We start from the raw sequence: 17,643 nt of genomic DNA on the forward strand, positions 1-17,643 counted from the left end.
GCCTGCATGTCTTGACTTTCAGAGGCTGTCCACATTCTAGCCAGTTGTCCCTTCATCGCTTTACTTTTTTCAGCTATCAAGAGTTGGATAAATCTGGAATGGATTGTTGATATGAAATAAGATAATTGTGTAGCATTTTCAGTTTGCTGCTGACATATGCTTTTTGTTGTTGGCACAAAGCCAAATTCCCTTTTCTGGTATTTCTGGAAAAGCTTTTCTTGTGGGTGTTACTGTTGTCTCTGCCTTTGTTAACAGGTGTCTCGTGCTGAAGGACTGGCTTAGAATTGTGTATCGTGCTGAAGGACTGGCTTAGAATTGTGTATCGTAGCCTCTGTGCTCGTTTACCTGTAACCCTGGAAAAGGTGTCAACAAACAATAGGCAAGGATAGCACTGATTTACACCAGGCTGGCTCATTTCCTTTGAAACAAACACTTTTGTCTCCTTTTAAAGATTCTGTATGTTAGTTGTGGGAGCCACAAAGCACATAGTTGACAAAACTAGGTCAATATGTAATATGCTTGCAGCAAGAACCTTGTTGAATTGAAATTGCATCTTTGTGTGTTATATAAATATGTAAGTACTTGTTTCTCTTCTCTCAAAGATACAATAAAAGAGAGGATGACTTTCCCAGTCTAAGTGAATATAATGATTTCCTGGAGGAAATAGAAGAAATTGGTAAGTCTTAATGCTTGCATTTTTGATGTGCTGCGCTCATGAGACCATAGGCTTTTGTCTTCTGACTCAGCTGCCTATGAGAATGTCTAAGTTGAGTTTCTGTAATAGGATTTATCATAGTATCAGATGTTTATCTAATTACGTTTTTCTGCACATTTTTAATCATATTTGCTAAAGTGTAGGACATTAAGTAAAACATTTTATCTGCCAGAGAAGAAACATGATTCAAAGCAGTGGTGCTTTATAGCAGGGGACTGTTGGTGCTGCACTGGGAAAGATTAAACAAAGAGAGGAGAAACTGAAATTTTCATTATATGCCTCCATTAGCTTTAACTACCATGACAGAAGCCATATGGTGTCTTTCAGCATTTTTGCTTCTGCAAGTACAGTAGTTGAAGCTGCTTTGAAGCTGATGACCTTACATACCACTGTGGTAACACTTTATGTTGCTGTGCAGAAGGAGAAGGTTTAGGAACAGACATTGATTTCTTTCTCTTTGGATTAGTTGAAGAAGAGCTTTGCCCTTTGGGGAAGGGTCTATATTATCAACAGAGTTTATTTTCTTCATAGTTAGGGTGACTTGTGATTTACGGCTGTGATGAATTTTGCTTAGCAAAACAAAGATGTGTTCAAAGGAGTGACTGCTAAATGCTTTGTTTCTTGGCTTTTATGAACTCCTGAGGCTTTTTTTTTTTTTTTTTTTTTGTCCTGGAGGAAGAAGAGGTGGCTTAGAACATGCAGGAGGGGCGGTGAATGTGATTTAGAGGAAAACATGGAGATGCCACTCCCCTTTCCTTTCTCAAAGGAGCCCTTGCTCCTCTTTGCACTGTGCTTTTTTTCTAGAAATGTATCCTGTACGCTTAATGGCTGTGAGTGATGTGTCATGTTTTTGTTGGCATCAGAAGGCTGAGGCCGGAGAGCTGAATCGTGTGGCTGGGAAATACCGAGCACACTCATATGGGTCCAAATATCTGGAGGAGACGATGTGGGTGTAGTTCTGTTTGTATATTTTTTTGGATGGTGCAAGGAGGGAGGGAGGGAGTAGGAAGAATGGTTGCATCTTAGCCAGAGAATCCTGGAAGAATCTGTGTGTTCACAGAAAGGAAAAGTGCTTTTTATTTATGTAGCGTTAAATACAGGTTTCCCACTTTCTGCTGTTGCAGGGGATTTCAGCATCTTCAGCAAGGGAGTTGAAGTTTTGCCTGAAATTGCCTTAACCTCATCAATTTGTGCAGAATGTTATGATTCTCCAGCTCTTGGGATTAGGTTGTTAAATTTCAAATGGTTCCAGAGCCTGTGCTGGTAGCTTGGTTTAGAAGCATTAGAAATCACAGTTAGTCTCTGTAACCTTGTGAAGAGGAGCGAATTTGGCAAAAATTGTGCTGGCCCTGCAAATGCACAGTGAAGAAGCCCGATAGAGTGAGTTGTTAGGAGTGGGAGTTAGGTGTCCCTTTCAGGCAACTAAAAATATTAAGGGAATAGGAGGTCCAACTACCTCCTAGTTTCTTCATGTAGCAGCCAGGGTGATGGGAGGAAAGGGGGAGTGCAGTCAGAAGGCTCTTAACTTTCACTGTCAAAGGGGTCATTTATCTTCAGGCAGATCCAGAAGCTGGAGGACAGGTTAGATTCAAGAACACCACCTTGGGCAAGAATTTGAGCCCTGTTCTCCTTTCCCTGGTGGCAAAGCTCATTGTGCACATCTTGCTCTCCCTAAGCCCTTCCAGGCCTGCACTCCTGGGCAGAGTTCTCTGCCTGAGTTGTCTGGTACGTAGCGATAGTGTCACTTCTTCCAGTGTTTGTGCTGTGCATGCTGTGTGTGGCATGGCTGAACCGTGTGCTGAAGGTGTCTTCGACTCTGTAGGGTTACTTGACATCTTACTGCTGAGAGTATGCGTTTCATTTTTTTTGGTGTATGTGAATTCCGTGCTCTATTGTGCATGCAAAAAACTAGGCTGCAAGATGGGAAAGAAAGGGTGTAGTCATGCAGCACAAGGTTTTGCATTGTGGAGCCAGTGTACAGCAGGTTGGCAGTAGCTGGTGGTGGTTCTTCAAGATGCCAGGCTAGGAAGCTAGGGAGCCAGAGACCTGGATTTCCCCTTTCTTCCCGTGCCCCAAATATTTTTTTTTCCTTTTTTTTTTTTTTTTTTTCTGTGGGAGGGTTGAAGTGCAGCTTTTACCCTGTTTTCTCTTTGCTGGTAAGTTTTGTTTGGTAGGTTGTTGTTGGGGATTAAATGAAGTAGTTGCTCGGAAGAGACAAAATGTAAGCATCCTGTGTATACTCATGTGACCCTGGCATAATTCTGATAGTTTTTCCAAATGTTTCAGGTAGATCAGCTCCAACATTTGCAGCAACTGCACCATCTTATTCCATTGATGTGATATATGACCTCTCTTGAAACACATTTTCATATCAAGGTTGTTATACCTACAGACTTTTCTATTTAAAGAGTTGGGTGGTATAGCAAAAGTGAGAGGGGAAGGTCAAACAAACTTTAGGGTAGTCACCTCTTAAGACTTCTATTATAAAAAACACGTTTTTGAAGTGGTTTAGAATGTAGCCACTAAATAATGCTTTGGGCTAAAGTGTGTTATACAAGGCTTTAAATAGAAACCACATTTTAAAGCAAGCTTTCCCCAGAAGAAAAATCAGTTGAACAATTTGAGAACATTGTAAACACAGTTTGTTGTCATTAACACTAGGAAGAAAAATAAAGTGAAAGGGTTAAAACTTGCCTTTGGGAAAGCTATGGACATCTATCGGAATAAGTCAGGTCTATGCCCATATGCTGAGCAAGGCAAGGTTAAACTTTAGAGTGTTGCTGCAAGTTACAATGTCTGGACATCATGCACATTTTGCACACTCTTTCTACAAGGTTTTCTTCTTCCCCAGAGTATCCCTGTAGCCAGTTTTTCAAAAGCTGGTGTGTAAGCTCTCCAAGAGCAGGGCCCGCCTCATAGCATGTGCATACACACTGCCTGGCACCGTTCTCCTGATACCTGAATGAGGCCTCTGGGCATTACCGCAACACAATTGTTAATAGTAATTATTGCTTTTTAAAAACATTCAGTACATTCAGCTTGGAAGGAGGCTACTGTATTTGTGCCCTTTGGATTCCTGTATCTCATTAATCCTCTAAGACTTTATGCAATACCAGCTGCCTAGTGACTTGCCTTGCTCAGACCATTTTATTTTACAAGCAGTCCTTGGATAGGAAGGATTTTGGTATCTATGATCACTTGTGGGTTGTGGTGTTTATTGTTCTGTGGTTGTGTTCCCTGCCCCCCCACCCCGTGTGTGTGCATGAGGATGGTGTTGCTGGTCCTGACAATGGGAGTAACCCAACTGGAAATTGGGCAGCTTTGTCAGAGATGCATTTCAATCATCTTATCTGAACAAAGATTTCAGTACCACACTGTTCCAGCCAAAATGGTCTTTCTGATGGGGCTGGGTGATTTCAGTCTTACACTGATGGGGCTGAGTGGTTTCAATCATTTATTACTCTGCTAAGGTATTTTTCTGGAAAATTATTGACCCGATAAAAGACCACTGAGGATAAACAGAAAGAACTATTAATACCTAACTAGGTTTTTCTGGCTTAGCTGAGGGTTTTCTTCTCTTTCTGAACATTGTTTTGTTATAATCACAGAAATGTTGGTTGGAAGGGACCTCTTAAAATTATTCCATCTTTTTTTTTTTTCCCCCCTCACCCCTCTCATACCCCTCTTAAAAAACAGAGGGACCAGGCATCGAAAGCACCAACAGAAGGTGCCACAGTAACTTTGACTCCGCAGGCAGACTGAGGATGTGGTTATGTCTCCCTTCATAGCGCTCTGCCCAAAGCACTTGCTCTCCTGCCATTCCTGATCTCCAACTGGCAATTTGTGAAGATGATAATTAAGGAGTTGTTTGTAGTAGGGTGGAAGGAATATTGTTTATAACAAACTAATAGTAGTAATGTTTAAATTTTCAGCTGGCTCATGCCAGCAATGCAGATCAAACGCTGTCAGCAGAGTAATCATCTGCTATCTTGCCAGAGAGGGAGCATTCCTCCTATTTGAAGGGTGAATATTTTTTACATGGTAACATTACTGTCTCTTAAGGAACTAGGAGCAGAAGTCTCAGGAAATTTGCACTGTCTCTGACTAAAACAGGGAGATTTCGATGGACTTGAAATCCTGCAGTGGAGTGACATTCATTCACACTTCTGCATCTCTGAACAAATTATTGTGCTATATTATTAAAATTTTGTCTCATTTCTTTTTTTATAACTAAGAAAATATTTTTCCATTTGTCATAGAATTGCATAATGAATGTTGTTGTTTTCAAAAGCAGTGAAAGTCTCCTTGTAGAGGCTGAATTTCAGAAGTAGGGAGTTTTACCTAAATGGAATGAAATGTGTTTCAGAAAAATACAATAGTCTTCCTGTTGTCCTTCAACAGATGTCTCAAGGCAAGTCATTTTAAAACCAACCAATGTGAGATGGATAAGTAGATAAATAATTGTTGCATACAAAAAAGCTTCTGTTTCTTTTCCCTGAAGGGTTTCAGGCCTCTTATATCAGCTTATGCTATATTTCAACATGGACAAAAATAAGTCTGGCTTCTCTTTGAAACCTTTTCAAACTAGCCATCTGCTTTGCCAGTGGTACTCAGATCTATACCAATATTTTTTCGGGGTAGGTGCAGCATATGAGTTAGGTTTTTTTTTTTTTTAACTCTTTCTGGTTCTTCTAGTTTTTTAACTTGTTGTATTTTTTTTTAAGGGAACATTTGGAAGAATTATATTTAAAATAAATTTCTGGCAATACCGAAGGCAGACCAAATAATAAAAAACCCCAAACCTGCATAGTTCTAGCTATGTAAAAGATAAGATGTTGAGCATTAGCGACTGTGTTCTTCGATTTGATCCTTTGATGGTTTTTAAATGCCCAGCTAACTGGTGGAGGGGACAAGGGAGAAGAGAAAGAAATAATCTCTCAATTATTTTTTGTGGCCTAGCACCCCTTACAAAATGGACATGTCAGCTGTAATGACAAGGATACAACGGCAAGAATTTGTGTTCTCTGAATATTGGTGAAAAGACATTTGAAGCTTGTGAAAAATGTATTGGAAAATATGTGGAAGGTGTTTTGGCTGACTGGTTGGCTGCTGATAACCGTGCGGTATCAAAAAGCATAGTCTGTTCTGCTGCTAGGGTGCTTATTGTACGAGGGAAGATAGGTATTACTTTTGTTTATTAAAGGACAACTGTTGACACTGATGTTGGTATACAGTAATGCAGATCTTAACACTGTTGCTCTTCAGTATTTTATGTCTTGAGATGTGGACAACTTAGCGTTGAGGAGCAGATGCTTTGGACCAAGATAATGCTCCTCTTCAATGGCTGTGAATTAGTATTCAGTGGGAGAAGCCTGCTCTGGTCTTTGAGGGTGCTGGAAGTATGAATCTTTCTGGTTGCTGGTATCCTACCGTATCCATAAGTGACAGAGTAAAGCAAAACTGACAGAGCAGAATCAGCATGGTATGAGCAGATCTGACCATTGAGGGGGTTTTACCTGTGATTTGATTCCAGCCACAGTGGGAAGACAGAGGGGAAATAAACTGTCTTTGACCTTGCTGCAAGTAGAGCAGTAGGCATTTAAGATGGCTATGCAGGTGGATAGTGAAGATTTCTTAAACATTGATGCAGAAACATCTCTCACATGGAAATGTTACTTCATATCAAGTGGCAAAATGAACCTGCTTTTGTAAGTAGTTCTAAATATGCATATGTCTAAAATTTGCCTACTTTTCCCAGTATGAGCTTTAAATATTAGGGTTTTTATTTTACAAATCTAGGTTGTGACTAGTGGAACCTAAAGATAACTGAGAAAGAAGGAAAAAAAAACCAAACCCCTGAATGTTTCAAGGAGCAATAGTTGCAAAACCTAGATCATCATCTTATTGCTGGATTATATTTAGAGAAATACCCAAGATGTTCAGGAGCCCAAAGACATTTGGTGTCTCATCTTGCTGCTTCTCTTGCACCTGAAGGTGGCATCTGGGCATCCTGGTAGCACAGCATGTCTCATACGCTATTTCTTTCTTGTGTCATCATTGAAGAGTTTAGAGAGCTGGTGTGTGGATTTAAGTTGTAGGAAGTGCTGACATTCCCATGCAGCTGCTGTTATTGCAGAGCCCTGATCTGATTGTATGCCAGCATTTTCACATGACAATTCTTCTCTGCTGTAACGCTCAAATATTAAGCTGCTTGTCAGCAGGGAGCTGTAGGCTGGGAAGTTGGAGGTCAAATCACCATTGAAATACTAAAAATATAGATTAAAATAGTGCATTTTATTAAGGAAATGCTGCTATGAGCAGAAAGTATGTATGTTGCAATATGAAATTGGAAAATGTCGTTATACCTTATGGAGAGAAAAAAATTTAGATACATTTGAAATGGGCAACTTGCTTCCAAAAACAGAGCTGAACTTTGAAGGGCTTGGTTGGGTTATAGCAATGCCCAGAAGTTCCACCTGAGGTAAGATCAAGACTACAGAGATAGGTGCTGCATGGAGCTATAGTAAGGAGACACAGCAGAGTATGTGTAGGAGAAAGGAAGCTTTTTATCCTCTGCTCCTGGTTTTTACAGGTGGGAGACCTGTAGTATAGATGCCTGGTGATCTGCCCAGGAACAGTAGCAAAGTTGGAAGTTGAACCCGGATTTTGATTCCAAATCAAATGCTTAAACCACAAAACCAGCCTGCATCTCAGGTCACTTCTGAAGTGAGGATGATGGGGCTGGGGTGGAAGAGTTCAGCTGATTTAGGAACCAGGCTGAATTGAAATGTCGGTCCTCTTGATATTGCTCATTATTTGGAAAAGAGAAGAAAAAAATTAAATACAACATTTTGTTTGTTTAAGGTTAGGAACTTTTTCAGCTGTGTCTTATCTAGCCCATTTCGCTGTAGTTCAAGGAAGGACCGAATACTTTTAATAAGAATAAGGTGATGTGATGGTTCAGTACTCCTGGAAAGAGAATATTCCTATTCATCTGTACATTTCTATTACTTCCCTTGCACTGTGTCTGGCACTTGCCTGACCCCTTTGTTGAGCCAGTTCAGGTTACTGGAGGGTTTCTGTTGACACTGCAAAGCGTTCAGGGAGTCCTGGAGTCAGAGCAGGGAAAAGGTTGAGACCTGTGCCTGGGAAGAGGGATGTAAGAGCAGGACTGCCCCTTTTTGGCAGTAGCGAGCTGCTGTATAGCTGGGTTTGTAGAACTGAGCTGTATCCCACAACTGTAGCATTTTGGACCTTCCCTGTTTTCTCCCCCGACTCCCATTTGCTCACTGCTTTGATTTCTTGCTGTTTCCTTTGCTGCTCTCAACTGGTTTGCCAGTCTAGGCTATTCAAGGATTGTTTACCTAGAGCCCTCCTAAAAGTTTATTTCTGTCTTGTAACCTGTGGAGAGGATGAAAGAAGGGATATAGTCTTTACCAAACTGGGGTGTGTGCTGCTCTGACGAGTAGCAACACAGACTTCATGCTTCCTTCCATTGCTCTCTAGCAGCCTTACACAAATGACTTGGTAGTGGTGCATGTGCCCAGGGTTTATTTGACCCCATCACTTGAGAACCTAGGAAGAGAGGACTAAACCAAAAACTTCAAAGTTTTGCACTGGCGTTTCCACTGGAACCTCCTTCTCTTCCTTAGGGTTTGACTTAGCGCAGTTGCTGTGCCATTGTTTTCTTGCAAAGGATTTATCGGTGGCAGTGCAAATTTCTCTGCTCTTCTAAATTTACTGTAGCCACGTGACAAAGCTCTTCGAGGTTTTGAGTGGTGTACGTTGGCAGTCTTCAACCGCTTTGAGGCCATGGGCGTGAGCCCAGCATCCACTTTGGATGGTGATCACCAAGCGACTTCCCAGTGATAGTGGCTTTCGGTTGGAATTCACTTGACCCCCAATTGAACCAGTGACCTAGAGGTGAAAGGCTCAGGCATTGTATCAAATTACTGATCATCCAAACCATCTGCATCTTGCAAACTGTTGATTATAGAAACTGTTCAATTTCTTGAGGTATCTTCTGTGCCATGTGTAGGTAACTGGGAATGTTGTGCTAAACTATGGAGCTTGCTGGCTGACCCTGCTTGCTCATAATTACATGAGAGGTAGCCTGTCACTATCAAGAGACATCAAAAGAATGTTATTTAACCTATTAATCTGGGTTCATCTGCAGATTCCTCATAATAAAGGTAATTGTACATTGGTCCATTTAAGTTATCGAGTAATGTGAAAATTTTTTGTGTACCTGAGAATTCGAACAGTCTCCGTAATCTTTGTTAGATAATCTTATGAAATGGAATGACTTAATTTCTAAACTTGTCTTAATATGTATGTGTTCAGTCTAATTTAATTTTGCAGGACTCGCTGTGTTCTTAGCTGTAACTGCTACTTGAAAAGGTCAATGTTTTACCAATAATGCTGTGATTATTCATGTGTATCACTATCAGTATCACAAAATAAGATGCAAGACTGAAATTTTCATCTCCTACAGATGTATAAACCTAAAGGAACTCTGCTGGATTCTGTGGAAGTTTGCAGTGATTTAGCAGATTGTGTCTTGCTTTACAGGACATATTTAAATAAATTCTGTTACTGTGACATTTATATTTGGTGCTAGAAGGGATAGAGAATGTGAGAGTAGTATTTCTTTGTCATAGTCATGCATGCCAACCTAATACTTCTGCTTTCTGTCTTTCTAATATTTATGCAGTGTTTAATTTGACCAACAATGTGGATTTGGAGAACACCAAAAGGAAAATGGAACTGTACCAGAAGGATAACAAAGAAGTCATTCAGAAAAATAAGATAAAACTGGTTAGTTAACTTCTCCTCTCCCCTACAATTTTTATTAATTAGTTAAAGAATTAAAGGATTTTTGAAATGGAATACTTTCTGTAATGTCTTAAAAACAAGTCAAAGCTGAAGGCACTATGTAGATTTCACTTTGTGTTCAAAAACCATGGTATGCTAACGTTCTACACTACTGATATTTAGTGCTGTGTAAAGAGATTAAATTGATAGTTGAAATGTAGTTGTACTTTATTTTGGGAAGGGCTTGAGAAGAGGGACAGGCGGTAAAGTCTGCATCTAATACATCACCACTGCATGCGTGCTGGCAGTGTCGTTGGACAATATCCAGGAGAGACCAGGTTCATTCCTATACCAGGACAATCGTTCTTTTCTCATCCGAAGGAAAAAAGGAATCCAGACACAGACATTATGAAGCTCCCAGGAGAGGGCTGTAAAGCTGAGGGAAAGCACAGGTCTGGTTTATGCAAAATTTAAAATGAAAGATGTTGAAACAAACATTAAAACTTTTGTTCAAGAGCTGATAACAATAACATCAGGAGTATTGTATACATGATCTGTATGCAAAACACATGGTTCTTTGAAGAGTTATTCATTAAAGTACGGCTCGGATATCGTTTTGTTCTTTAAAAATAAACTTGCAAGCATTTCTTTCCGTAAAAAAAGTTTAATCTGTTAAATATTTTTTCAGTATAAAAATACACATTGATATTGGTTCTTGAAGGAAAATGTCTGCCCAGAGTGTGACATAACAAGGGTTTGTGTTTGTATTCCAGTTGCACTAAGGACTTGCTTTCAAATCAGTAGGGGTGAAATCCTCACTCCCCTGAAGTCTGTGGCAAAACTCCCTGTGATTTCTTTAGCTCTAGGATTTCACAGGAGGAGGTTGGAATCTGAAAAATGTTTGTTTGAACCTCTTCCTTTTAAAGGCAAGAAAATTTCCCTAGGGGTCCATCTCTGATCTGTTATCCTGTCTCTGACACTGGGCAATATCCTATGCTTCAGAGCTTGAAGAGACCTGCCAAATCTTTGGCTACATATCTTATTTTACAATGTAGGTGCAACCTTTAGGGTCACCATGAGGATAGCGTGCTTCGCCTCCAGCCCACCTTCTGCATGGACGTGACTCGCAGATGGCCTGTGCACTAGCTGTGTGATCGTATCAAGGGGCACAGTAACACTCTGTACCCACCCAAGCCCCCCGGGCCTTCTGTCTCCTCTGCTGTATGGCCTTGCTGTGCTAGAGACTGTCTGGCGGAAGCTGGGCAAGCCTGCATGAATCCAGACCTACTGGAGATCTGGAGACATCTCTCTTTTTTTATTTCTTTTTCAACATTTGAAACACTCAACATTTCTTTTTCAACAATTGAAACATAATAATAGACTTGACGCAGTTGCTATTACTAAAACTGCATGATCTTGCCCATAAATGTACCCCTCTCCCAAAAGCTGGAAGGGTGCTTTCTCTAGCTCTTTTTGGCAGGTTTTGGAATGTCTTTACTCCGTAAATGGTGAAAGGTGTCCTAATTTCTCACCTAACCTTCTTACGGCTGGTCATTGTCTCTTCATTCTTGGACTGACATGAATTTTTCTGTCCACTGTAACAGTTTGCTTCTGGGGAATATAGATACTCTCCATCCTTCTTGGTGTTTTTGTTACCCTTTGCCTGTTCCAGTTTGAATTTGTGTTTGGCAAGCAGAAGGGATAGAATTGAATGCAGTATTGTAGCCGAGATCTTAACAGCCTCTTATAAAAGAACGTTGTTTTCCCATCTCTACTGGAAACGTTGGCATGATCCATAGACTGTTCTTCTCTTGTAGCACTGTCATATGGGAGGTTCAAAGCAGCAGTGGTTGAGTAGTACATCATGTTTTCTCCTCTTTGGTTTCTAGCTGGTGAATTAATGTGTCCAAATCCGTGGCCTTCTAAGTTATTTTGATCTCACTTCTGCTACTTCTGTCCTCATGAGTATGTCATTCTTTCTTAGGAATCAAAATATTAAGTTACTGAACCAGTCACGTCAGGATTTTAATAACTGCCTGTTCTTTTGTCAACACAAGCCATATTTTTTGTCTTTGTAGCCAGTTCATAATGGCCTTGCTGCTCAGGTACTGACTCATCTGTTAGATCCATAGATTTGATGCAGGACCGTGCAGAGAAAAAGTTCAAGTAGATAGCTTTGGACAAAAAGGTGAAGAACTCTCGGAGAAGAGGTTCTTGTCGTGTGTGTGTGTGTGTATACTCACGCTTTCCCAAACGTGCCTTCTCCCTTAAATATCTGCTGTTCTTCAGCATGAACTTATTTCTTCCTACTTTGTCACTGGATGTTTAGTTTCACTTGCTCCTTTGTTCAGTCTTGAAATAGTTTTGTCTGAACTCCATGATGTGAATGTGCTTAAGTTTTCTTGATTGTCCTTTCTTGAATGTGACTAAACATTATTACACTTTCTATTTACTTCTTCCACTTGTTGTCTTAAGTTTATTCCAGGCTTCACCATGATCATCTTTATCTTATTAGATGTTGGGACTGTGTCTAAAGTATCTTTAAACTTGACACAACCCTCGCTGCCTGTTGAACCCATCTCTCTTATGTTTTTACTGTTTTGTTTGGCCTTCCTTTCAGAAAGGATTAGATCTAACTTGTGATAATTCTTCCTTTTTCCTGTAGTCTGATCTGGTTTAGGTTTGTATATCAGTTTACTTATTTCTGACTATAATTTTTCTGGGCTGATTCTTCAGACTACATCTGTCAGCTCTTCCCTACAAGTTTTCTTCTGTTTCAGTGCAAATTCCAGGCAGTCTTTAGACATAAATGTGGAAGGGGCTTGGAATTTCTTAAAGACCCTGAGTTTGTCAGTTTTGTTGACTGAACTAATGAGATCCCTTAATTCTCAGAAATAACCTCAATTAGCAACCTGGGGATTTTCTTGTTTGTTTGTTTCCTTTCATTAAATGCAAAGAGAATCCAGATGCAGGTGGTCACTGGTTGGTGACCAGCTTTTTACCAGTGTCACTGCTAGTTACAAAATTAAAGCATCTTCTGTTGGCTCAGTGGCAGGTGGTGATGAGATCTGTCAGCTCTTGCATCCAGGAGTAACTGGGCCTCCCTGGGACCCACTGGCTTGATCTACCTGTTAAAGAGATGTTTTTCCAGCATATTCTGGCCTATATCAGATAGCTATGTTTTATGATACAACTTTATGATAAGAACAAATTTTACTAAGCTCTTGGCTTCAATGTTTTCCTGAAACCGCTTCCATTGATAAATCATCCATTTAAGTTTTATAAAATTTTAGTTATCTCTGTGTCTTTACTAAATGTCCCTTTGCTTTTGTATTTTTGGTGAGGAAGATTTGGAAAATGTTTCCTGTATGTTTTGTCCTACACCTTCTTACAGCCAAACTGACTGTTCTTTTGATTCCTTCTTCTGTTTAAAATTGTTTAATCCTTTTATTTTCCCCTGTCTCTGAGCCCTCTCCTTTTTTTTTTTTTCTTCTAGAATTTTCAAATACAGATTACTTAACAATTTACATGTTAAAAAAAAAATCTCAAGGAGTAAACCCTGAAACAAAAACTTGTCACTTCGTACTAGTGATCTCTCTCTCTTTTCATCTGATGACTGCAATCGAGGTTATAGGAAGAGTTCCTCATTTTCTGGGAATGTGACATTTTTACAGTTCATGCTTAAATATGCTTTATCTTATAAGCTTTTCTATTAATATTCACAGATTTGTAGTTTCTTATTTTTCTTCTACACCACTGATAAGCAGCCAGTGTACTTCGCACAGAAGATGCCACTGATGGGGGAGGTGATCAGGAACAGTCTTGAGGGATTATATTTTTTTGGTCACCCCTCTTAACATCACTTGAAGTAGGATGTGTCGGAGCAAAGAGGGGTTCATTTTAGAGTGAAGGTGTAAGGAAAACCCATTGTTGTGCTCTAACTTTTAAAGGGCTGAGATCCAGATGGTTACTTCCTACTGCAGAGAGCAGCAAGGAAAACAAAAATCTAACTTTGCACTGGACAATAGGAGGGTAGGATCATCATCCATAATCACCTTAAAATTCTACTGTAAAAGGTAGCATTTGGCTGCTTTCCTATTGCTTGGTCTGTCCTAGGCCTTTTGGTAGGACGTAGAGCTGTGGGTGAGCTCTCTCCACCCAAGGAGGAAGGTTGCTATGAGTTGATTTCTAATTCCCATTTCAGACACGGGAGCAGGAAGAGCTGGAGGAAGCTTTAGAGGTAGAGCGACAGGAAAACGAACAAAGGCGACTGTTCATACAGCAAGAAGAACAGCTCCAACAGATGATAAAAAGGAAGAATAAGCAGGCACTCTTGGATGATCTGGTGAGTAACAAAATCGGATGCTCAATAGCAGAGCAAACAGCGAGTACCTTGACATCCATCTCTGCCGCGGTTAACTGTGTGCAATTAACGCGTCTGCTCCTTTCTGTTTCCCTGTCTTGCGTGTTTTGTGTTACTGTTCTCTTGCCCATTATTCACTTCAGTGTTACAAACACCTCTGGTTTTGGTCAGCTAAGGACTGGAGGAATTCATAGGGATTCATAGACTTAATTGCACTCATTGTCCAGAATGTCCAGTGCTGGTTAGAAATTAATTCTAGGAAAGCATTCTTGGCTGTTTCAACACAAAGTTAGTCCTGGGTAAGATTCTAGCAAAGCAAAATACAGAAGGTTTTTTATTCTGAGAGCTATTTTCCGGGTTCTACCTGTTTTGGTGGTTTTGTTCAATTCTTTTCCTAGTGAGCTTCCATTGAAAGCTCTTTTCCTGTTGCTGATTGACATGTTGAGGTGTATTTCAGAAATTACTTTAGTGACTCCAGCCAGTCTACCAGTTTACTTGTTAGTTGTCATTTGACTGCATATCTGAAGAAGAGCTAGTATAAAAGTTACTGTTCTGTTTAGTTCGTTGACAGTACGAAAGCCACAGGCCTTGACTGTGATCAAGGATGTCTTGCATTAGCATAGCTGATATGGTGACTACTCCACCTTGAACCTGGTGTATGATGGGTGAGGTTCTGTCATGTATGAGGCCATGTAACTGCCTGCTTGTTTTGCCTTCACCTGGTGACAGTTGCATGCGCTTTGGTGCGTGGCTGATCATGCAATTTGTGAGGGCGGTAGAGAGGAGCTACTAGGTTGATTCAGCCATAATGTGATTTCTTACCGCTGTTGGCTTGTTAAGCAGTCCTGAATAGCGGTTGTTAATTTGGTGTGTTGAAGCAAAATGGTAATCAGGAGCTACTTCATGAGCTCAGCCGCCTCTACAGGGGACAGTAACCTCATGAATTATTTGATCATTAGTCAACCCTTTTTGAGGCAGAGCACCTAAATGATAGATTGTCCCTTCGTTTTCAAAAACTACTAAAAGAAAAAGTTGCTCCTTTTGAAGTGAACAAAGTTTGGCTTCATTTGAGGGGTTTATAGACAACTGAAGAAAAACTCAGGCTACTTCTGGAAATTGTGTTAATCTTCTCTTTGGCTGCATTTACTGTTTCTGCATCTGAAATGCGATGCTGATGTGTGGTCATAGAGAAGCTCGATAAATGTGATCTTTAAACAAGATTCACATCTCAGTTTTTTTAATACACCTGTGTACAGACATGCATGCATACACATTCATGTGGTTAAACACCCGTGAGAACAGTGGGTGTAAAGTTGAAGGAAATCAGAAGAAAGGAGAAGTATGTGTGCATGCATACATGTGTGCAGCTATGTCAATGTGGTTTAAAGCTGCTTGCCAGATTTGAATCAGAATTTCTCCCAGTTTATCTCACACCAATACGGCGTAATTCCTGTTTTGTATTCAAGATACAAATGCTTTTCTACTTTTTCTGGAAAAGCAGAGTTCCTCTCTGAAGCAGTGCAGAAGGCACTGACATGAAGAGAGCATCGATGTGCAATTTAGGAGTTTCAGGGCCTCCTGAAGAGCTGCCTTTTTCTAAGCTAGGAGTCCTGGCAACCTGTCATTGGTTTTGCTGAAAGGAGCTGGTGTTTCATTTTTTGTAGACAAAAGCAGAGATGAGCAGAAAGATTAATTGAAAATCTCTGAAGTCTATACCTTTGCATCCAGCAAATCTTTTCACTTAAAAGTGCCTTACAATCCACACAATTAGCAATAGTTTGAGTAGTGGATCAATTAATAAAACCCCCACTGTGAACTTGAATTTAATGGCTCAGAATAGAGATTTTGGACTGGTTTCCAACATACTTCAATCCTGTTCTAAAACATGCTCCCGACTTACTAGAGACCAGTGGGGGTATGTTTTGTTTTGTTGTGTTTTTTACACAGCAGTTGGTTTTACTGGAAACCTACTTCACCAGATGGCTTGTGGAAAGAAAGGTTATAAATAATCCTTAAAACAGGACCAAAATAGGTAGTTTTAACTGTGGTTGCATATGTATTGCTATTAAAACATATCTTAATGTTCTAAGAACAACAGAAAGGTGATTTTTAAAGGTTGAGGAAGGAAACTGGGCAATTTTAATTTGTATCTGTTTATGAAGGATACTGTCAACTTTAATTTGAACCAAAACTTTGTAATACTAAAGGTTTATAAAACCAGCACGGAAGTGTTTGTATAATGACTTATAAAGTCTCTGGAAAGCCAGCAGTTGTTAAACAAATAAACATTTCCTATGGTCTCTGAAATCCCTCTAATGCTGTGCTGCAAATCTGAAAATAAAGTTGATCATAAGTAAAATGTAATTGAGAAATGCAGCAAAAGCCAAACATAAGCAGTAGCAGTGTAAAGAATTACTTAAAAAAAAAAAATAAATCTTATATCTATGGTCACTGGTACTGTGCTAAACCAACAAGGATTAAGTTCTGGCTGCAGTGATACCAGTGGCAAAACTACTGACTCAGCAGGATTGAGAGTGTGGAGGAAGGTGGGAAGCTGGCATTTCACCCGTTGGTTTTGAATCTTCTTTCGGATGCATCACCTGGTGTTGGGAACCTACAGCCCATGTCACCTGGGTCTTGGTCATTTTTTGCAGATTTCCCATCCCCACCCTCCATATTGGGCAGCAAGAGAAAATTTATTAAGACACTTTTTTTGAGTGGTGTGGGCAGATGTTGGGTCTTTCCTCTTCCAAGACGAAAATTTTCCCTCTGGGGGTTAAATCCTAATGACTGAGGAGATTAATTTTCTTATAAGTGTTATTTATGGTATTATCATGTTGAGTAAAGGTCTCAGTTTTTTACAAAAGTGTATGAGAATACTATCCCGTCTTCAAAGAGCTTATAATTTAGATAGTCCAGAGACAGGGAAGAAGGTGCAGAAATGTTTGGTATTTAATATGTCATGCAGCAGGCTCTGGTTCCTGGTCAGCCTGGGGAGCACAGTGGCTCATGCAGAAAGGACTGGACCTGGGGCCAAGGCTCCACGAACCCGTCCTCGACTGGGAACAGGGAAGGGAAGGCCAGTGGCACTTGCTGGAGAGGTGAGCAAGGCTCTGCAGGCTACTGGAAGAGCAATCAGGTGCTTTGCCTAGGCTGTTACCTGTTGCTTGTTTTGCCTCCCAGTACAAAATTAGGCAGACCTTCTATTACCTTCATTGTAAGTGACCTCTTTTACAATAAAACCTCTCACTTTAAAAGCACAATGCCTTGTTGTAATTTAGACTTGTAGTCTCAAATGCGTTTTACATGTTATTGGAAGAGTTGCGTGTGTTTTGGGTTTTAACCTTCTAGACCTTCTAGACTTCGATAATTGGGGCTGACTAAAATATTAAAGCACTTCCTTTATTTACTGTATGAACTCTCTCACCTGTGTACAGAAGATTATAGATCTGTTTTCTGTGCTGTGGAACTTGCCCTTGTCTCTTCAGGAGCCCAGACTTCAGGCATGAGCTAAATGGCATTGCAGCACATGGCAAAGAGGGAAGTTTTCCTTGGGCTGTGCTGTAGCTTGGAGTCAAGCAAAAGTGCCTTAAAGACATCAGGGTTTTTGGAGACAAATCTTTCAGAAATTTTTGCATCTAACTAGCTTTGTTCATCTAATTAGTTTGTTTTCCCGTACAGAAAATTGCCAGTATAGATAAATGCTTACAGAATTGGACCTTTCGTGTGTGTTAATAGTTAACAGGAGGGC

The 17,643-nt window shown here is 40.2% G+C and overlaps 1 protein-coding gene across 2 annotated transcripts in view; it reads left to right on the top strand.

The window, feature by feature from the left end:
* MNAT1 (MNAT1 component of CDK activating kinase) overlaps nt 1–17,643 on the top strand; it is a 127,645-nt gene that overhangs the window by 38,851 nt on the left and 71,151 nt on the right. For both annotated transcript variants that reach the window (XM_086462431.1, XM_086462432.1), the window contains exons 3-5: nt 603–676; nt 9,429–9,532; nt 13,734–13,874. In XM_086462431.1, the coding sequence (XP_086318557.1) occupies nt 603–676; nt 9,429–9,532; nt 13,734–13,874 (319 nt within the window). The remainder of the gene's footprint in view (nt 1–602; nt 677–9,428; nt 9,533–13,733; nt 13,875–17,643) is intronic.

This window comes from Leptosomus discolor, chromosome 3 (genome assembly GCF_034619465.1).
Source record: "Leptosomus discolor isolate bLepDis1 chromosome 3, bLepDis1.hap2, whole genome shotgun sequence".
In the NCBI taxonomy this organism is placed as follows: domain Eukaryota; kingdom Metazoa; phylum Chordata; class Aves; order Leptosomiformes; family Leptosomidae; genus Leptosomus; species Leptosomus discolor.